This window comes from Pleurodeles waltl, chromosome 1_1 (assembly GCF_031143425.1).
Source record: "Pleurodeles waltl isolate 20211129_DDA chromosome 1_1, aPleWal1.hap1.20221129, whole genome shotgun sequence".
Taxonomy (NCBI): Eukaryota; Metazoa; Chordata; class Amphibia; order Caudata; family Salamandridae; genus Pleurodeles; species Pleurodeles waltl.
Genome location: NC_090436.1, coordinates 303,211,094 through 303,228,994, shown reverse-complemented (window position 1 = coordinate 303,228,994; position 17,901 = coordinate 303,211,094). Strand labels below are relative to the sequence as shown.

The following is a 17,901-nucleotide window of genomic DNA, read 5'->3' as shown; positions in this document are numbered from 1 at the left end:
TTGAATATGCAGAAATAAAAAACCCTTTGGACTGTGGCAGTTGGAGGTCGACTTCTCAGAAATTATAAAGTTATAGATATCTATCTAGATATATATTATAAAGATTGCAGCGAGGGTCCTCAAACAACGCTTACTCAAGGTCATCCTGGCGCTGGCTAATTATAATAAATTTGGTTCCAGGTACTTCTCAAGCCATAACATGTGGTTCGTCTTCCATTCCAAGTGAAGGACCGGCATGTTAACACCGTTCCCATTTCACTAGACTTGGAAAAAGCTTTTGATCACATTGAATGGCCTTACTTCTTTCAATGTCTTGCTAGATTTGGCTTCCAACACAAATTTATATGCAAAATCCAATGTCTATACAATGCCCCACTACATCTCATTTATGTAATTGTCTACGAACATGTCACTTTGCTGTTGAATGGGATATGAGACAGGGATGCCGTTTGTCTCCACTTTTCTTCCTGCTGGCAACTGAGCCCCTAACACCCAAGATACGGGGATCTCTACAGGTGACTGGCATACATACTACCATAGTAGATGTGAAACATCTTCTATATGCGGATATCATCATATTATTACTTCGTAATCCAACGACTTCTTTATCTGATGTCCTCGGTATTATATCTATTTTCGGTAAATTCTCTGCATATAAGGTCAATTGAGGTAAGAACCCTTCCTATATAGCAGGCTTACCTTTTATCTGGTCTTCGGTTTTGTTCAAGTATATCAGAGTCTATATTGAAAAGAAACTGAACACAGTAGTACAGCTTACTAAAATATCTGCTGACTTTGCAAAATAGTCCGGTGTTTGTCTGTTGCTCTAGGGCAGAGTGCAGACAATTAAAATGGTCAAGGCCCCTAGATTCAAGTGGGTTTTTGGGAAGCAACCTCTTTTTTTTCTCCTATATTAACACTTCGCCTCATAGACAGGATGGTGAGAGACTATGAACTGGATGACCAACAAGCTCACCTCCAGATCTCTAAACTCCAGGCAAGTACAATATCGGGAGGCCTTCTTATGCCACGTCTAGAGTTAAAACATGAAGCCTACCTCCTTATGCCTCCATGTGAGGAGACCGCCTTCGAGGTGGTGGTCTCCCCATTGGCCCTATTACGACTTTCCCACTTGGCTGACAGGCGGGAACCAAGGTTCCCACCCGTCAACCCAGTAGGAAATTTGCAGCAGGATTGCTGCTGGCACATAATAGAGCCGGCGGCAATCCTGCCGCACTCAGGGGTCACCAGAACCTTTGAAATGCGCACTGTCTGCATAGCAAACAGTGCACATTTAGAGGTGTCAGTGCAGGGCCCCCTTTGAGCCCCCCTGCACTTGTTCTTTGCCAGCCTTTTCATGGCAGTTGAACCACCATGAAAGGACTGGTGGAGAAAACGGTTGTAATCAGCAAGGCAGCACTGACTTCAATGCCGCCCTGGTTGATTATGACCTGCACTGCCATCATCCCATTGGGATTGGAGATCCTGGCGAGGACGGTGGTAAGTTGGCGCGTCTGCCCATCAAGCTCGTAATCTGGCGTTCAGACTGCCACAACCACGGTGGTCCGACCTATTGACCGCCAGACTTGTAATCAGGCCCTTAGATTTATCTCCAGCTCAGTTTTTACACACCACTGTGGTTCTTGTGATTCTCTCTCATTACAGGAAGCATTAGATAGACACAGCAATGACTGAAGTGAATATATGCATTTTGAGGAAATGGAAAAAGTACTGCCCCTTACACTGACTGATTGCATGAAATGACAGCACTGCATGAAAAAAATAATGTATCATTTAGCTGCCCAATTGCAGAAATACAGACCTATCTGTTATCCTTTTCTATTAACTCTGTGCTAGGAAATGCTTACTACAGGCGCTGTTATCCAGCTATCACAGTGTCAATATTCTAGTCTGATGAACTAGAAAAATGGTTTCTTCAAGAAAAATCAAAACACTCGGTTGGTCCTGAAAGATGGTCAAAATTACTCGACATTTATCAGTGAACCCATCACGCAGTTATAGTGAGACTAACTACGGAAGTCATGTGATGAAAATAAACCTTAGCGATATCATCCTCCTATGATCCAAGAGGACTCTGCAGCCCACCAGACATAATCATCTAAGAAGTATACTTGTGACATGTGAGTCGATAGTGCTGCAGGTTAACAGTTCCAAACTATGGCAAGAGACATATCTCTGAAGTTAAATCCTACCTTCATGCTAGAACTGTTGTGTGATACTTTTTTCACAGTCTGGGGGCCTTTGTCCAGCATGGATTTTTGGACTTGTTTTTGGTTTGTCTTCTGGAAATTCAGCCATACATGCTTAATATTTTAAGTTCCCATTCTTGCATAGGCCTGCAAAGGAACTAATGCCAGCCGCATACACTGTATCTCTCAGTAATGCATTTTGTCTGCAGTTTGTATACGTCTTTGGTAGTAAGACCTTGTGCAAATTTTCAACCATGTGTGAATTTGGTACTGACTTTGCATAAACCCACTAATCGTATACTGGTGACCTGGCCCCAGGAGGTACTAGGACTAGATTTTTTTGTGCCGAGCCAGTTTCTAACTATCCTGCATTACTGTATTTTATTATAATATGTCAGACTAGACTTTGAATTCATTATATGTTAACCCACTATCACCTCTTAGAGTAAGCCTAACTACTGGAAGTTGGCACCCCTGTAGAACTAAGCAAGTGAAGGGAATTACATATTACGAAGGCAACATAACTTGTGGCCCTGCAATGCTATTGATAGATCCCCATTAAACACAGGCTGCCAAAGAAAAGGACAGACTACATGACTCTGATATTCCTTCATCTGTGAAATATCCTTCCAACTGCCAATAGTAAGAACTCAGGTGTGCCTCTCAGAGATATACACAGGCTGATTAGGATCAGTGGGACCCGCTGGAACTGTGGCATCCTTTATACTTCATCATGATCGTGAAACCATGTTGAATCATGATGGAATAATAAAATAAAAGCGTCATTGTAACATGTCCTTGAATTCTTTTGGACAAGCGCAAAAACAACCACCACAACAATACCAGAGTTGTTTCATAAAAATAAATGTGATCCAGGGATTTTCTTAGTTACATTAAAAATCTCATTTCACTTGGAATAAAGTAAATCAAAAAATTTACTAATATAGTGATGTAGAACCTCACCACAATCGATCAGTCAGTATTTGTAGAGTGCAGCATTTTACCCTGACGGTTATTCAAGCTTTTGGGGGTGATACTGCGTGCTGACTACCTGTCATCGAAGAGCCAGGCCTCAAGCTCCTTCCTGAACTCGAGGAGGGAGTGTGTGGTCTGAAGGTGTAGGGTGGGTCATTCCAAGATTTGGCGGCGAGGGACAAGTAGGAGCGGCCTCCTCAGCTACTCCGGTTGATGCGTGGGTTGTGTGCGAGGGAGGTCCATTGAAGTTTTCTTGCGGGTTGATGGAAGATCGGCCTGTGGTGATGTGTTTAGGTTTGATGTTGTGGAGGGCTTTGAAGTCGAGGGTCAGGACCCTGAATTGGCATCTCTTGTATACTGGCAGCCAGTGTAGAATTCTGAGGTGTGGGTGAGGCTGGTGCTCTTACGAAGATCTAGGATGATTCTTGCTGCGGAGTTCTGCATAGTTTGAAGGTGTTTGAAGAGGGTGGTGGTCCCAAAGCAGAGTGTGCGTTCCCATAGTCAAGTCTGCTGGTGGGCTTGGGTTACTGTTCTCAGAGTGTCAACTGCGTTTATCTGTTGCTTGTAGGAGAGTTTGCTGTTGATGATGATGCCTAGGTTGCGGTTGTGGTTCTTCGTGTAGGGGGTTGTCCAAGGGCGATGGCCCACCAAGTGTCGCCCCAGGAGAATGGGTTGTTTCCGAAGATGATTACTTCCAGCTTGTCTGCGTTTAGTTTGAGGCAGTTGGTTCTCATCCATTCGGGCACGTTGCTTATGGCATTGCGGAAGTTGGCTCTCTGGGCGGAGTGATCTTCGGTGAGTGATATGATGAGTTGTGTGTCGTCAGCATATGAGATGATTTTGAGTCCATGACTGCGTACGATGTCTGCCAGAGTCATCATGTAGGTGTTGAAGAGAGTGGGGCTGAGCGAGGAACCCTGGGGGACTACTTAGATTATGTTCTTGTGTTCTGAGGTGTAGGGAGGTAGGCAGATACTTTATGTGCGTCCTGTGAGGAATGAGTGTATCCATTTGAGGGTGTTTTTTCGAAGTCTGAGGTGATGGAGCCTGGTTATGAGGGTGTGGTGGGATACGGTGTCGAAAGCCGCTGAGAAATCGAGGAGGATTAGGGCTACTTTTTTTCTGTGGTCAAGGAGGGTTCTTGTGTAATCTGTTGCAGCGATCAAGGCGGTCTCGGTGCTGTGGTTGGCACCACAGCCTGCTTGAGGGCTGTCCAGGTGATTATGTTCTTCTCGGTGTTTGGAGAGCTGTCTGTTGATGGCTTTTTCTAGGACTTTGGCTGGGAGGGATAGCAGTGACATCGGGCGGTTGTTATTTAACTTGCTGGGGTCGGCGGATGGTTTCATCAGGAGCGGTTTTACTTCTGCATGCTTCCAGGAGTCGGGAATGGAGGCCGTCAAAATGGATGCATTGAGAATGTGGGTGGAGGCGCTGCTGATCTCTTTTTCGTCCCAGGTTGTAGATGTGGTGTGGACACAGGTTGCTGGGTGATCCGGAGTGTTTTGCGCTCATGATTTATTATGTTTCCAGAGTTGTTAGCAGCTTCCAGTTGGTGATCAAAGTGACCATGGGTTTCATCAATCAGAGTTAGGAGGTTGTCAATGTTAGTGGTTTTGGGTGCAAGTTGCTGTAAATGGCTGCTGTTCTGATGTGGAAGTAGTCTGCCAGTGAGTCGCATAGGACCTGGGAGGGGTCTGATTGTGTTCTCAGTGGCCGCAGAGCAGGAGAACTCTCTCACGATGTTGAAGAGCTCCTTGGAGAGGTTGGTGCTCTTCTCAGTCCAGTTGATCAGGGCGTACTTCTTTGCTTCCCTTATGAAAACATTCTGAAATTTCAATCAGTGATTTATCCACAGCTCCAAAGCAGCATGGTTGATCCACAACTCCAGAGCAACATATTTTGTCAGACTAATTTAAATACTTGAAAATGTGTGATTGATTTTTCCAAAAGACCTGATTATTTGTTCAGGCTAGTGGGTTAAAAGTCTTTAAACCCAGTTTTGCCTCACACAAGGTTTTGATACACAGTTTCCTTTTCAGCATGAATATGTTAATTTTTGTAATATAAATGTATATATTTATTTTGGTGCATTTACACTGCCGGATAAATCCAGCCAATACATCATTAGGCTCATATATTGTTTTGTATAAAGAAATGTATTGTTTTTTTTCCCAAAAACGATGAGTACACAATACAAAACAGGTCACATCCCGTACCCCCGAGCAAGCTACCATGCAGCACCATACATCAAAGATAGTTAGCATAGACACATTTTGAATGACCGGGGTTAACTTGTCACCCCGCAAGAGGTCGTTCAAGGCCCAGGCGCAGACCTGGCACTCCAGGTAGCTTCCCACCTCCCCCACACTGTCCTGTACTTGTTCGGGCATCCTCTCGCTTCATATACGAGTTTCTCTCGTTGAGCACACCAGTCCACCCGCGGCGCCACTTTGCCAACGTCGGTGCCGCCTTTGCTTTCCAATCTGCTACAATGTCTATTTTGGCCACCAGACATTCCTATGAAGATTCGATCAGCTCTTTTAGACCCTATTCCCTCCATAAACCCCAATAAGAGCGGCAATGGGGCCGCGACCACCTCTTCCTGTAAGACCCCGGAAAGCTCTGTCACCACCGTTCTCCAGTAAGAGGCGATGATTGGACAGTACCACACCATATGATAGAAACCGGCATCAGGGCCAGAACATCGGGGACAATTAGCGTGGGGTCTGAGATCCGCCCTATGTAGTCTAATGGGTATGAGGTAGTCTGTGTAAATAGTATGTCTGTAATACCCGAAAGCGGGTGGCCATGGCCAAGGCCCTAGGGGGCATCAATGCCTCCCTCCAGTCCTCGTCTTCCATTGGGCCCAGCCACTCCTCCCACCTCCGACGGAGCTTGTCCAGTGGCTGAGCGTTGTTAATAACTAGGGAGCGGTGAATCAGCCCCCCCCCCTTGGCCCAGACCCCCATCAGCACCTTCGCCTCCATGGGACTGAACTCAGCAAGGATCTCCCCCGCCCGAAGAGAAAAATTTAATTGAAGCTCTTCCAAGGAGCGCATATGCGACCCCTCCCAAACATCACCAAGTAAGTAGATTACTATAAGGTCCCAATCTGTGAAATCCCTCCAGGGCCGAAAGTTCTGCCAACCACCCCTGTGCCACAATGGAGTCTGCTGGGTGAGACGGCCCCACCACCCGACACCCTCTGGGCCTCACGCCAGCGCATTAAAACCACCCTTGTCACATCTGGGATTGCGCGGGGCAGCCATAAAGCGCCTCATGCACCGCGGGGTAACCCATCGTCTGGAGTTCCAGTTGGTATGCCGGGTCTGACCAGCCCGCTTCCATCCAGTCATTTATCACCAGCAGGTGCATTGCGAGATAATAATAATAGATGTTAGACATCCCCAGTCCGCGCTCATAAACATCCCTCTGGCAAATGCCAAGGGCGATCCTGGGTCGGGTACTACACCACAAAAACTGACGCATTACTTCTTCCATGTCTCTGAACCATTTCTGAGGTATTGGGTAAGGGAAATACTGCAGCAGATAAAGGAACCTGGGGAGGATCATCATTTGATAGAGTGCTATTCTGCCTAGCAGGTTAAGGGGCAGGGTCTGCCAGCGCTGAAGATCCTCCTTGACTCGTCGAGTGAGTGGGAAGACGTTAAGCGCCCAGGCCAGCTCTGGCAACAAGGCTACCTGGACGCCCAGATATTTGAAAATGTTGCGCCTGATAGGGGTGTCCTGCTGCCAGTCCACACAATTTCTGGAAGAGTGCGGAGGCACCAGCAGGGACTTCCTAGGATTAAGAGTCAAACCGGAGGCCTCGGAGAACAGGCCCAGGATCTGCAGTGACCGGGGACCGCTGCGAGCGGGGTCGGATAGAAAAAGAAGCACGTTGTCCGCGTAGAGTGCCACGCAGTCTTCCCGCCCCACAGGCCAAGACCATCCATCTGTCAGGAGATCTTCTCTAGGCTCATATATTAATGCATTGTGCCATGTAATTAACTTAATGGACTGAGCAAACACAACACTATGTGTTATGTCCATGGCTGCCAAGAAACACTATGAGAGTGGTGCAGTCAGAAATATGGAAAATGGCTTTTTTGGATATATATATTGGTTTATTTTTATGTTGGTGGGGACTAGGGGGGAACCTCCCCAATACCCATGATATATATTTTCTTTATATTTATTTTTTTAACTGAAAAAAATAAAGTTTACAGGGACTTTATAATTAGGTTCTGATTTTACTCATACAAAACCATAGAAATTCTGCAGTTATAGTTTGAGTTCTTTCAAGTAACTATAACTCGCTCCCTAAAGTAACTATAACTCGCGCCCTTGCCATACACAAGTTTTCTTATCAATAATTTAATTGCAAATGTTCCAGTGATAATATCAAAGATGCTATACAAGATCTTATCAATGTTGTAATATGTGGAGTAACTAGCTGTGCATGGCGAAGGCGCGAGTTATAGTTACCTTAGTGCGCAAGTTATAGTTACTTGAAAGAACTCTATCTATAACTGCTGATTTTATGTGGTTTTGTACAAATAAATTCCGAACCTAACTATAGCATCACTGTAACCTTTGTTTTTTTCAGTGAATTTCTATGGTCTTTTAACTTGAAGTAATTTTAATTACTATACTTTATTCCAACCCCCGCCGCACACAGCCTTCGGCCGTGCAGGGCAAGGGTTGGTCAAAACGTCTGGTCTGCAGCCTGGCCTTGCAGCCAAACCCTTATAACCACCTAACCCCATACCTTGCCACAGAGCCGGTCTCTGTCAGTGGATCTGTGAGTGGGTGCATGAGTGTCTTAGTGGGTCTAAAAGTGGGTGTGTGAGTCTGAGTGGGCACATGAGTGGGAGTGGGTGCATGGAACTCTTGAGTGCATGTGTGTGTGAATGAATTAATGATGGAGTGTGGTTTTTCCTTCAAATTTTTCCATAATTGCCACTATTTTGCAAATAATTAGCGAAACTTCATGAATTTTCGTGAATATCGCTCATGGTGAATGCAAAATTATTTTAACCCCATAATTTGCCTTACACACCTATATAATGCCCCTAGGGTCTAGGGAACTAGGGAAAAGCAAGGAAAAGGCATGGAAAAACCGGGGGGAAAAGCAAGAAGAAAGCATTGAGAATGAGGGAAAAGCAAGGAGAGTGCACAAAAATGAAGGAAAATAAAGTAGAAAGAGGGGAAAATGAGGGAAAGGCAAGGAGAAGGCACGCAAAAAACAGGAAAAAGCAAGGAGACAGCAGTGAGAAGGAGGGAAAAGCAAGGCGAGGCACACAAAAAAAAAGCAGAAAAAGCAAGGCAGTGAAAATGAGAGAGAAGCAAGGATATATATATATATATATATATATATATATATATATATATATATATATATATATATATATATATATACACACAGTGAAAAAGCAACATTGAAAGGGACTTTTTAGTTAGGTCACAATGTCAGTTAAAACATACCGTTGATATTCACCAGATATAAGTTATCTCATGTAAACTTAACCCGTGCTTTAAAGTAACTAAAACTTGCGCCTCCACCAAGCGCAGTGTTGTCATCAATGAGGTCATTTCAGATGTTGCAGTGATATTTTCAATGGTTTCATAGAACATGGCATGAGTGATAAAATATGTGAGGTAATTAGCAGTGCATGACAAATGTATGAGTTATACTCACTTTAGGACACCAGGTATTGTTACCTAAGATAACTATAACTTGTGAATTTCAGTGGTTTTGTTAGTTTAAAATTTTATATTTTTAACTAATATTTTCCCCTATCTATAATGTTCCATTAACATTTGTGTTTTTCCAGTGCATTTCTATGGTTTTTTAAACAAAAAGTAGGTTGTACATCAACGTGTGTGGCATGGGCACAGCATCTGGCCTGCAGCCAGGCCCTTCACCCAGCTGTATGGCCGTGAACAACTATGTCATGTAACAGTATAAAGGGTGTCAATTTAAGTAGGGCATACCTACTAACTTTGTCAAAGGATAAGAACACCAAAACAGAAAAAGTAGCAGGCCTGTTGACCTTATCAGATGTTCAGTGCATCAACATATATAACGCAGACCTATTGGCTATCGCAAATAACTATAATTAAATGTGTAACATAATTTCACACATTGCATTGTTTAATATAGCTATACTGGCCATTAAAGGCCCACTCCAGCATTAAAGACCCGAGCCGAAGGCTAGGGTCTTTAACAAGGGAGCAGGACTTTAATTGCCAGTGTAGCCCAGCTACGAAGGGCTATAAGACTATTAGAACATTCTGCCACTAGCTGTCAGAATGTTGTAAAAAAATAAAAACGAAAGAAAGAAAAAAAAGTCCTCATGGAGCCCGAGGGGATTAAAATTGTTGCTGTGAATAAAGAACATTGGAATGTTGATGCTCTGGGCTTTTACCAGCCAGTAAAAGCCCAGAGCACTGGATTGTCTCCAATGGAGCGCATAGCGTTCCAGTGTTCTAGTAATAGTTATTTACACAAAATATGTTCAATAAAGCATTATTTAAACAAACATAAAACATGTATTTGAGTCTTTCTCCAACGTTTTTCAGGCCACAAAATGCAGCCACAGAACCAAAAACAGGAGGATCCTGCTGAAGAGCATAAAGCTCCAGCTTGGTGTGCTTTAACAAAATATGGTAAGCTGCCCTGGGGTCATAGATTCAGTGATCCTGGAGACTCACTGTGTTTTTTTAATATGGCTGGTGGGCTGCAACACTCCGTGCAGGGCTCCGCAACATTTTTAAAAAAAAAGTTTGGTCCTGCCCCTGCCCCTTCAAGGGGCACTGCCAGGAACAAAAAATATAATTTAAAATCCTCACAGGGAAATATGTGGCATTCCTTGCCTGAAGCAGTGACTAATAAAGGAGTTTGATTTCTTTTTTTGGTAGTGTCCTGGTCCCACCCTTACTACCGCGTACCCTTAACTACCCCTGAATCCTGTGAGCCCCTTACTACAGTTACCCATCCCATAACTATTAACCTACCCCTTTTTTAACGGCCACAATTATGACATTAAAAATACTTACCTGTATGTCAAAATACTACAAAAAGTCCTTGAGGCATACTTATGTGTGTGGTAATGTCCTGTGGAGTAAAGACTGCATACCTGTGTGGCAGTTTCGTAGAGCCTTGTATTCTGCTGGTCGAGAAGCAAAACAATGTGGATCAATTCATTTAGTTTCTCAGGTATCATGGCCGCTCTAGAAAAGTAGATAAGGCCAGCTAGAAAAAATTGTAAAGGCAAAGTGGCACAACTGTTCGCACAGAGCAAGGACTATAGTCTCTACAAACAAATACCTAGCTGTTGCCTTCTAACTTTTTACACGCTTCTTAATATGTAGAATATGTTCGTTAAAATCTGTCTTTTCTTTAATCTCCTTAATCTTTCTCTTCCTCTACATCTCAGCAGTTCTTCATTTGTAAGTTAAGCAAAGTCATGTTACAGTCTACCCTTTTACAAATTAATGTCCTTTCTCAGAGCTTTCGAGAGTGGAACAACATTCACATATCTAAAAGAGACTGTTGGACCTCGATTTATTGTGATGTTACACATTATTCATGACAAGTGTATGATGCTTGGTAGGAAATGTACATCATTGTCATTTGTTTATTTCCTAACATAATGATGCAGTTTAATAATAAAATACCTTTGCATTTGAATGCCTCTTGTTCCATTTTATCATTATAACATTAATTGATCGATTTATTCTGCTTATTTAAAAATATAGATACATAAAAAGAGCCTTGAATAAATTTTGAATATTATAATAAATTATCCCCATGTTGGCCATTTACCACAGAATGCCCATTAAAGACAGATGTGTTTTGCGCTTGAACTCTGTATGAATCAAATTCCACTTAATTGATCACTTTTTTTAAAAAAAACTTTTTTGCAGGTCCGAGATCTTTCTGTCGCCTATATCCTAGTAGGATTAACGTACACATATGTTGGTGTCATGATATTTGCTGCTTTTCCTGCCCCCTTATCCAAGGACTGTATTGAACAGGTAACGCATAAACTAAGGACTCAGTGGTCAGTTAAATTACCTTTTTGCCTTTAGCAACTAATACATTTTGTTACTGGAGAAACAAAAGGAAATAGAACAGTTCGAGGTTCAACACCACAATACTGAAATGAAAGTAGAAACCAGGAAACTGCAAAAAGTATAGCATTGACTTAATAGAAGTTATTCTGTAGTTAATCGGTAGATAAACAAGTGTCTTAAAAAGTATGCAAATTGTTTAATTTCTGATAAGCTGGGGGAGTCTCTAAGTGAATGCGTTCGAGTTTAATTAAACTGCTGTATATGTTTTTTGGTCCTGACACTCTATAAATACATATTGCGAGGTCAGGAAAACAATTGGAAAAAAAGAGGAAGTTTTTGTGTCCTTTCGGGATTGGGAGGGAGTGGGGACAGTTGCTGGACCGTTGGAGGGATTGGATGAAGAGATAGGCCACAGGCTAGGCCTAGTGGCCAACCCCCGCCCTGCACGGCTGAAGGACTCCAGTCACGTGGAGCATCGTGTTGGCTGCCCGCAGGGGTTGAGCCCAAGGCCTGCCTAAAGTGCAGGCCTTGCACCCAACCCTCCACCAGACATGGCATTCGGGGGAGGAGGGAGATTGGAGGGGGGATTTGGCAGGTCACTGGTGTTGGACGCCAGCCCTGTCACAGGCAAGGAAGCGCTGGGGCAAACCTCATCCCGGGCATGACCGAAGGTGGGAAGTTGGCATAGTCACATATGGTAATAAAGTTTTAAATATAGGCATCCTCCGCAAAATATAGGAGAAATGCCATCAACTCTAATGGGATGCATATTTTCAGTATGGTAGATGTATTTACAACATATCCATAGATACAGTTACATCTGGTCTTGTGCATTAGACCTCATTTGCAGCTCCTTAACATGTCTTCAGATAAAGTGGCGTAGGCACCTATCATTGAGGAAATATGCTCTTTGTGCTGTCCTGATTACTTGACATATTTAAACTTCAGGTGGAGAAGATTTTGGGCCGGGTTGTCTAGAGTCATTAGGCACAATTAGGAGAGATAACCGAATCTCTGTAGAACACAGACGTGGACCCATGCACACATAATTTTACATCTCATAAGACAACATTTACTGTTGGCTTATGTGAAAAGATGAAGGACAGTGCTACAAGGTAAGTTGTAGGCTTACATTATGATATGTGGCGGGGTTTATAGGTATCTCACCATTTGTTTTTGTGAATGTTAAGCACCCTGGTACTAAGGTAACGCCTCAAATGGTCTGAGTGAGCAGTGAGGGTGAATTTAAGTCAGATGAAGTGTGCTGAAGCTGTGAAAGAAATTATATTAAATGAGTTACTGTGACAAAACGTGTGTCAAGAAGAAAAATAGAGAAGAGTGAGACTGGTAATATGTAAAGCACAGGTGATTTCAAAGGGAAATAATTTCTTCTTCATCCCACAATATAAAGTAGACTAGAAAAATATTTTGATTCTTGACAGTCGATAGTAGGTTGAGGAAAGTGGAACGTCGTGGTTCTGGCAAAGTGGGAGACTAGTGAGAGTTTAGTAATGGAGAGAAAGGTGTACATCAGGGTGACGGTGCATGGTTTAATTAATGTTCAAGAGGGACTTGGGCCAAAATTTCTTTGCATGTAAGTAAGTTTGTGTATGTGGTGTGTGTGTGGGGGTGGGGATTGGTGACAAGGGTGTGGTCTTTCTTTGGTGGAAGGGGTCCCTATGCAAGGATCTTTTTTGAGTTGTATGTGCAGGGATCTCTTGAGGAATTTGTCGGAAGGGGTCTGTACATGGTAATCAGGAAAGGTTTTGAGCAGATTGTTATGTGTGTGTGTAGGCGTGCATGTGGTGATTGGAATTTGAGGCGCGTATTTAAGAGCCCCTAGCGCCACCGCGCTATGCACTGCACCGTATTTACAAGGTGGCGTTAAGCCATTTTTTGTGGCTTAATGCCACCATGTAAATATGGCCCCTTCACACACATGACACAGCAAAACTTATTGCATTTTGACGCTGCCCCAGATTTACGAATTTTCGTAGACATTTCCGTAAATATTCTCAACTCACAGCTTGCTTTATTCACGCTCCTTAAATACTTTGTTAACATACTTCATAGCACCATTAGTCACTAGTTTGTTCAAGGCAGTTCTTTATGCACAGTGGCCCAAACCTTGGAATAGCCCCCATTTGCCTTGACGCTATTTACACTTTCTGTCAACCAAAAGGTAGTATTCCCTTGCTTCATAAATACTTCCTCCACTAAAACATTACTGCCTCTTTTGTCGTAATATCAGCTGTGACCTTAACCGCGAGCCATTTGGACTAATGGTCCATTATTAAGACAATTTAGTGGTATTTAAAAACCATCACTACAACCTTAGAAAAATTCCTTGGTAATGTATTTTGGCTATCAGCCCCTAAACAGTGTAACAATAAGACTTGCTTCTTTATGCTTAGGCCATGGACAGCCATAAAATATCGGTCAAAATCCTTCTTACATACTGCATAACTTCAGAGAAGATGTGCACCATTTGACAGCTCCCGTCCGTTCTGGATAAGGTGGCTCTCTTCAAAACGAGTGCACTTAAAAAATTCATTTGTATATTATAGAACCCCCCTTTTCCAGTCCCTAAGGGGTTTTCCAGAAAGCAGGTAAGACATTGCGTCTGCTGCTTTGAGATGGAAGGATTACTGGGTATATCCCTGCCAGCACTGTAGAAATGTAGGTGAAGGAAGTATTTTACTCTGCCATATTTGTAACAGTTACGGGGCAACACAAGCAAATGACTGAGACTTTGCACCCAGGGTTGAACCACCACTACATATTGACTTTCCGAATCTGATGTAGTGGTCACCTCTGAAGTGGGGGTTCAGTGCGTTCTAGAGTTTTGGTCCTTGCGCTTAAAACCATGTTTTTTGTGCTTGAAGGAATGAGGTGAGATGGGGATGAGCGAAGGTTCCTTGATGGATTGTTGTTGGTGCCAAACTTTGTAAATATGATATGTCTTTGATCTAATAGGCCTTGTGCATGATGCAGTGTTTTGAATTTAATCCTAGCATCAACCTGGAATCAATGAAGATCTTTAAGAGCTGTTATGGTATGGTCAGTTTCAGGTACAGTCAGGCACATCTTGGTGGCTTCACTTAGCAATCTTTGAAGTTTGACAGTCCTGCTAAGTACATTGGCAGGCCTGGGTGACTTATGTTACCGTGGTCTCACTTTCCCAACACAAATTATTTTAGGTCTGAGCTTTTCAGGAGAGGGAGTATATCGCTACGTGAAGTTAGTAGCATGTTGACACATTTAACCACGGTGTTGATTTGAATGGAGAATGAGAGGTTGAGATCAAATGTTGTAACCAGTTTTTTGATTTCCTGCTTGGAGGGGGCGGTGGGGAGGTTTAGCCTTTGGAACAACATGCAGTATCTTGACCACCTAAGATCAAAATTTCTCATTTTGATCTGTTTAGGCACAATAAGCATTCTCTTTTCCTTTGGTGAATGTATTCTAGGCAGGTAGTAATATTGCTGCGCTGAAATATTCTCTAGGCGGGTGTATATTAGTGCATATCCGACAGCAGGTCTTGTACTACTCCAGAAGCAGAGACAAGGGCCACAGGTAACAAGTAAACAGGAGAGTGTAAAGCGCAGAGCCTTGGGGGATCCCAGATAGTGTAATGTGGCATCAATGTTTTGAAGAACCCATGTGAATTTGTGGCACACAGCCATAAAGGAATGAGCTGATCCACTGAGCTTTGAACCATCATCTGTTATCTGTATCATGATCAACAGTGTCATAGGTGTCCAAAACAATCTCCTGATAGATGTTAGCCAGGATTGATTCCATTATTTTCAACAGATGAAAATGTGATTATAACTCATAAAGCAGCTTGTTATTTGATGCAGAATTGTTACAATTTTTTCTAGGATTTTGATAGGGTACATTAAGTACCCCATTGGATTGGAAGATAATTGAACAATATTCGAGGCTTTGCACTGGGGTCTTTATTTGTCCAAAAATTCGTTTTTAGGTTGAGCGTAAGTGTATGGCCTCTTGTATAGTTTAATATACTTTTGGGGGCTTAAAGCTATTTCGTGAGATTGTGTCAGTCTCATTTATAAATCCTTGCTTGCTAGTGGTCAGTCATTTCTCTTTGTGCCTCCTTTTTCGCTTTGGGAGCAGGAACTAACTATTGTATAACTACGCTTTGTCATGCTTATCTATTCATTAAGGGACTTTTTTTTTCTTTGTTTCCTGCTTGTATTCGGCAAAGCTTCCCTTTTCTTTTCCACAGCACTACGCCCCTACAGTGTCTAAGCCAATTCTTAGACATTGTAAGTGCAGGGTAGCCATAAAGAGTATATGGTCTGGGAGTTTGTCAAACACGAACTCCCCAGTTCCATAATGGCTACACTGAATACTGAGAAGGTTGGTATCAAACTTCTCAGCACAATAAATCCACACTGATGGCAGTGTGAGATTTATTGAGAAATGCACTCAGAGGGCATCTTAGAGATGCCCCCTGCATGCCATCCCAACTGCTAATGCTAGGCTGACCGGTCTCTGCCAGCCTGCCACTTCCAGACTAGTTTCTGGCCACATGGGGTGAGTGCCTTTGTACACTCTGTGACCAGGAACAAAGCCTGTCCTGGGTGGAGGTGCCTCATACCTCCCCCTGCAGGAACTGTCACACCTGGTGATAAGCCTCAAAGGCTCAAGCCTGGTGTTACAATGCCAGCTAGTGGAGATGTCTGCCCCCCGGACACAGGAGATTATGAGGAAAACAAGGAGTCACCCTCCAGCCGGGACAGCCCCTAAGGTGTCCTGAGCAGAGGTGATCCCTTCCTTAGGAAATCCTCCATCTTGCTTTGGAGGATTTCCCCAGTAGGATTAGGGATGAGCCCCCTCCCCAAAGGGAGGAGGCACATTGAGGGTGTAGCCATCCTCAGGGACAGTAGCTATTGGCTACTGCCCTCCGGCCCTAAACACACCCCTAAATTTAGTATTTAGGGGTGACCCTGAATCCAGGAAAACAGATTCCTGACGACCTGAACTAGTAGAAGGACTGCTGACCTGAAAACCCCGCAGAGAAGACATAGACAACAACTGCTTTGGCCCCAGCCCTTTTGGCCTGTCTCCAGATTCAAAGAACCTGCAACAGCGACACATCCAGTGGGACCAGCGACCTCTGCCAACTCAGAGGACTGCCCTGCAACCCAAAGGACCAAGAAACTCCTGTGGACAGCGGCTCTGTCCAAACAACCAAGAATAAACCATCTTTAAAGGGACTCCGACCTCACTCCTGAAGCATGAGTCCCCAACACTCTGCACACGACACACCGGCTCGTGTCCAGAGAAACCAACACTGCAGCGAGGACCCCCAGGCAACTCCCACAACGTGGCCACCCTGAGACGACCCCCCTGCACCCCCACGGTGACACCTGCAGAGAGAATCCAGAAGATCCCCCTGACCGCGACTGCCCGGTAACAAAGAACCCGACGCCTGGAAGAAGCACTGCACCTGCAGCCCCCAGGCCTGAGTAGAACCAACTATCGTGCAGGAGTGACCAGCAGGTGGCCCTCATCTTTGCCCAGTCGGTGGCTGGCCTGAGAAACCCCCCGGAGCCCTGCCTGCATCGCCAGAATGACCCCTGGGTCCCTCTATTGATTTCAACGTAAAACCCAACACCAACTTTGCACACTGCACCCGGCTGCCCCTGTGCAGCTGAGGGTGTATTTTGTATGCCTGTTTGGAACCCCCCCAGTGCTTATATTGATGGAATTCCCAGTCTGTCGGTGCTCACGTTGCTACAATTCCGGCACAGTAATGATCTTCTGTGCTTGTTTTCTCTGATTTGCTTTATTTTATCATTTATTTATTAACCCTCTGCGCAACCTTACATTAGAATCAGAACTTCCACTGGACAGATTTCTGATCTCTCTCCAGAAAAAACATTAATCACAATGTTATATTGACATTTGTTTTTGTTGCCTGAAATAGCTAGTGACAAGAAACACCAACAGCAAGTGCTTTTAAAATTATAATACACTTGCAAAAACTGCTCCTCCACCCGAAGTCAACACCCGGTGCAGTGGCACCGGTTGCACCACTGTTCTTTGCAGCAGGCATATTAAACCTCTGCGCTACCTTATGGTAGAGTCAAAACTTCCACTAGACAGATTGCCGATCTTTCTCGAGAAAGAACTTTAACCCCTTCTGTGCCCAGGACGTAATGGTTACATCCTGAGGCACAGTGCTCGTGTGCCCAGGATGTGTCCTTTACGTCCTGGGCACTAGCGCTCCCTCTGTGGGGTTCCCACCCCCCCCCCAGGCAGGGATGGAAAGGGAATCCCTTCCCCTTCCACCCCCGAAACCACCCCCCACCCCCACTGTAATTGTCACAGAGGGCCTCCTTCATCGCGCTGGAAGCTTCAGATCACGTGGAGGAGGCCAAGAGACTTCAAAGGGAAGGAAAGTTATTTCCTTCCCTTTGAAGTCTCTCTCAGTGTTTTGGCAGTCAGATTGCAAGCAATCCGGCTGTCAAAACGCCCACTAGACACCAGGGATTTTATTTTTTTAAATGAAATTGGCATGAGGGAGCGACCCCTTGGGCAAGGGTCGCTCCCAGGGTGGGCATTTTTTTTTAAAGGTCTTTTCTGCCCCCCCCGGGGGCAG

General features: G+C 44.1%; 1 protein-coding gene across 1 annotated transcript in view; it reads left to right on the top strand.

Annotated features, from left to right (window-relative positions):
- The window catches only part of SLC38A9 (solute carrier family 38 member 9), a 405,919-nt gene that overhangs the window by 310,588 nt on the left and 77,430 nt on the right, over window positions 1-17,901 (top strand). The window contains 1 exon segment of the mRNA XM_069222157.1: window positions 11,118-11,228. Coding sequence (XP_069078258.1) covers window positions 11,118-11,228 — 111 coding nt within the window.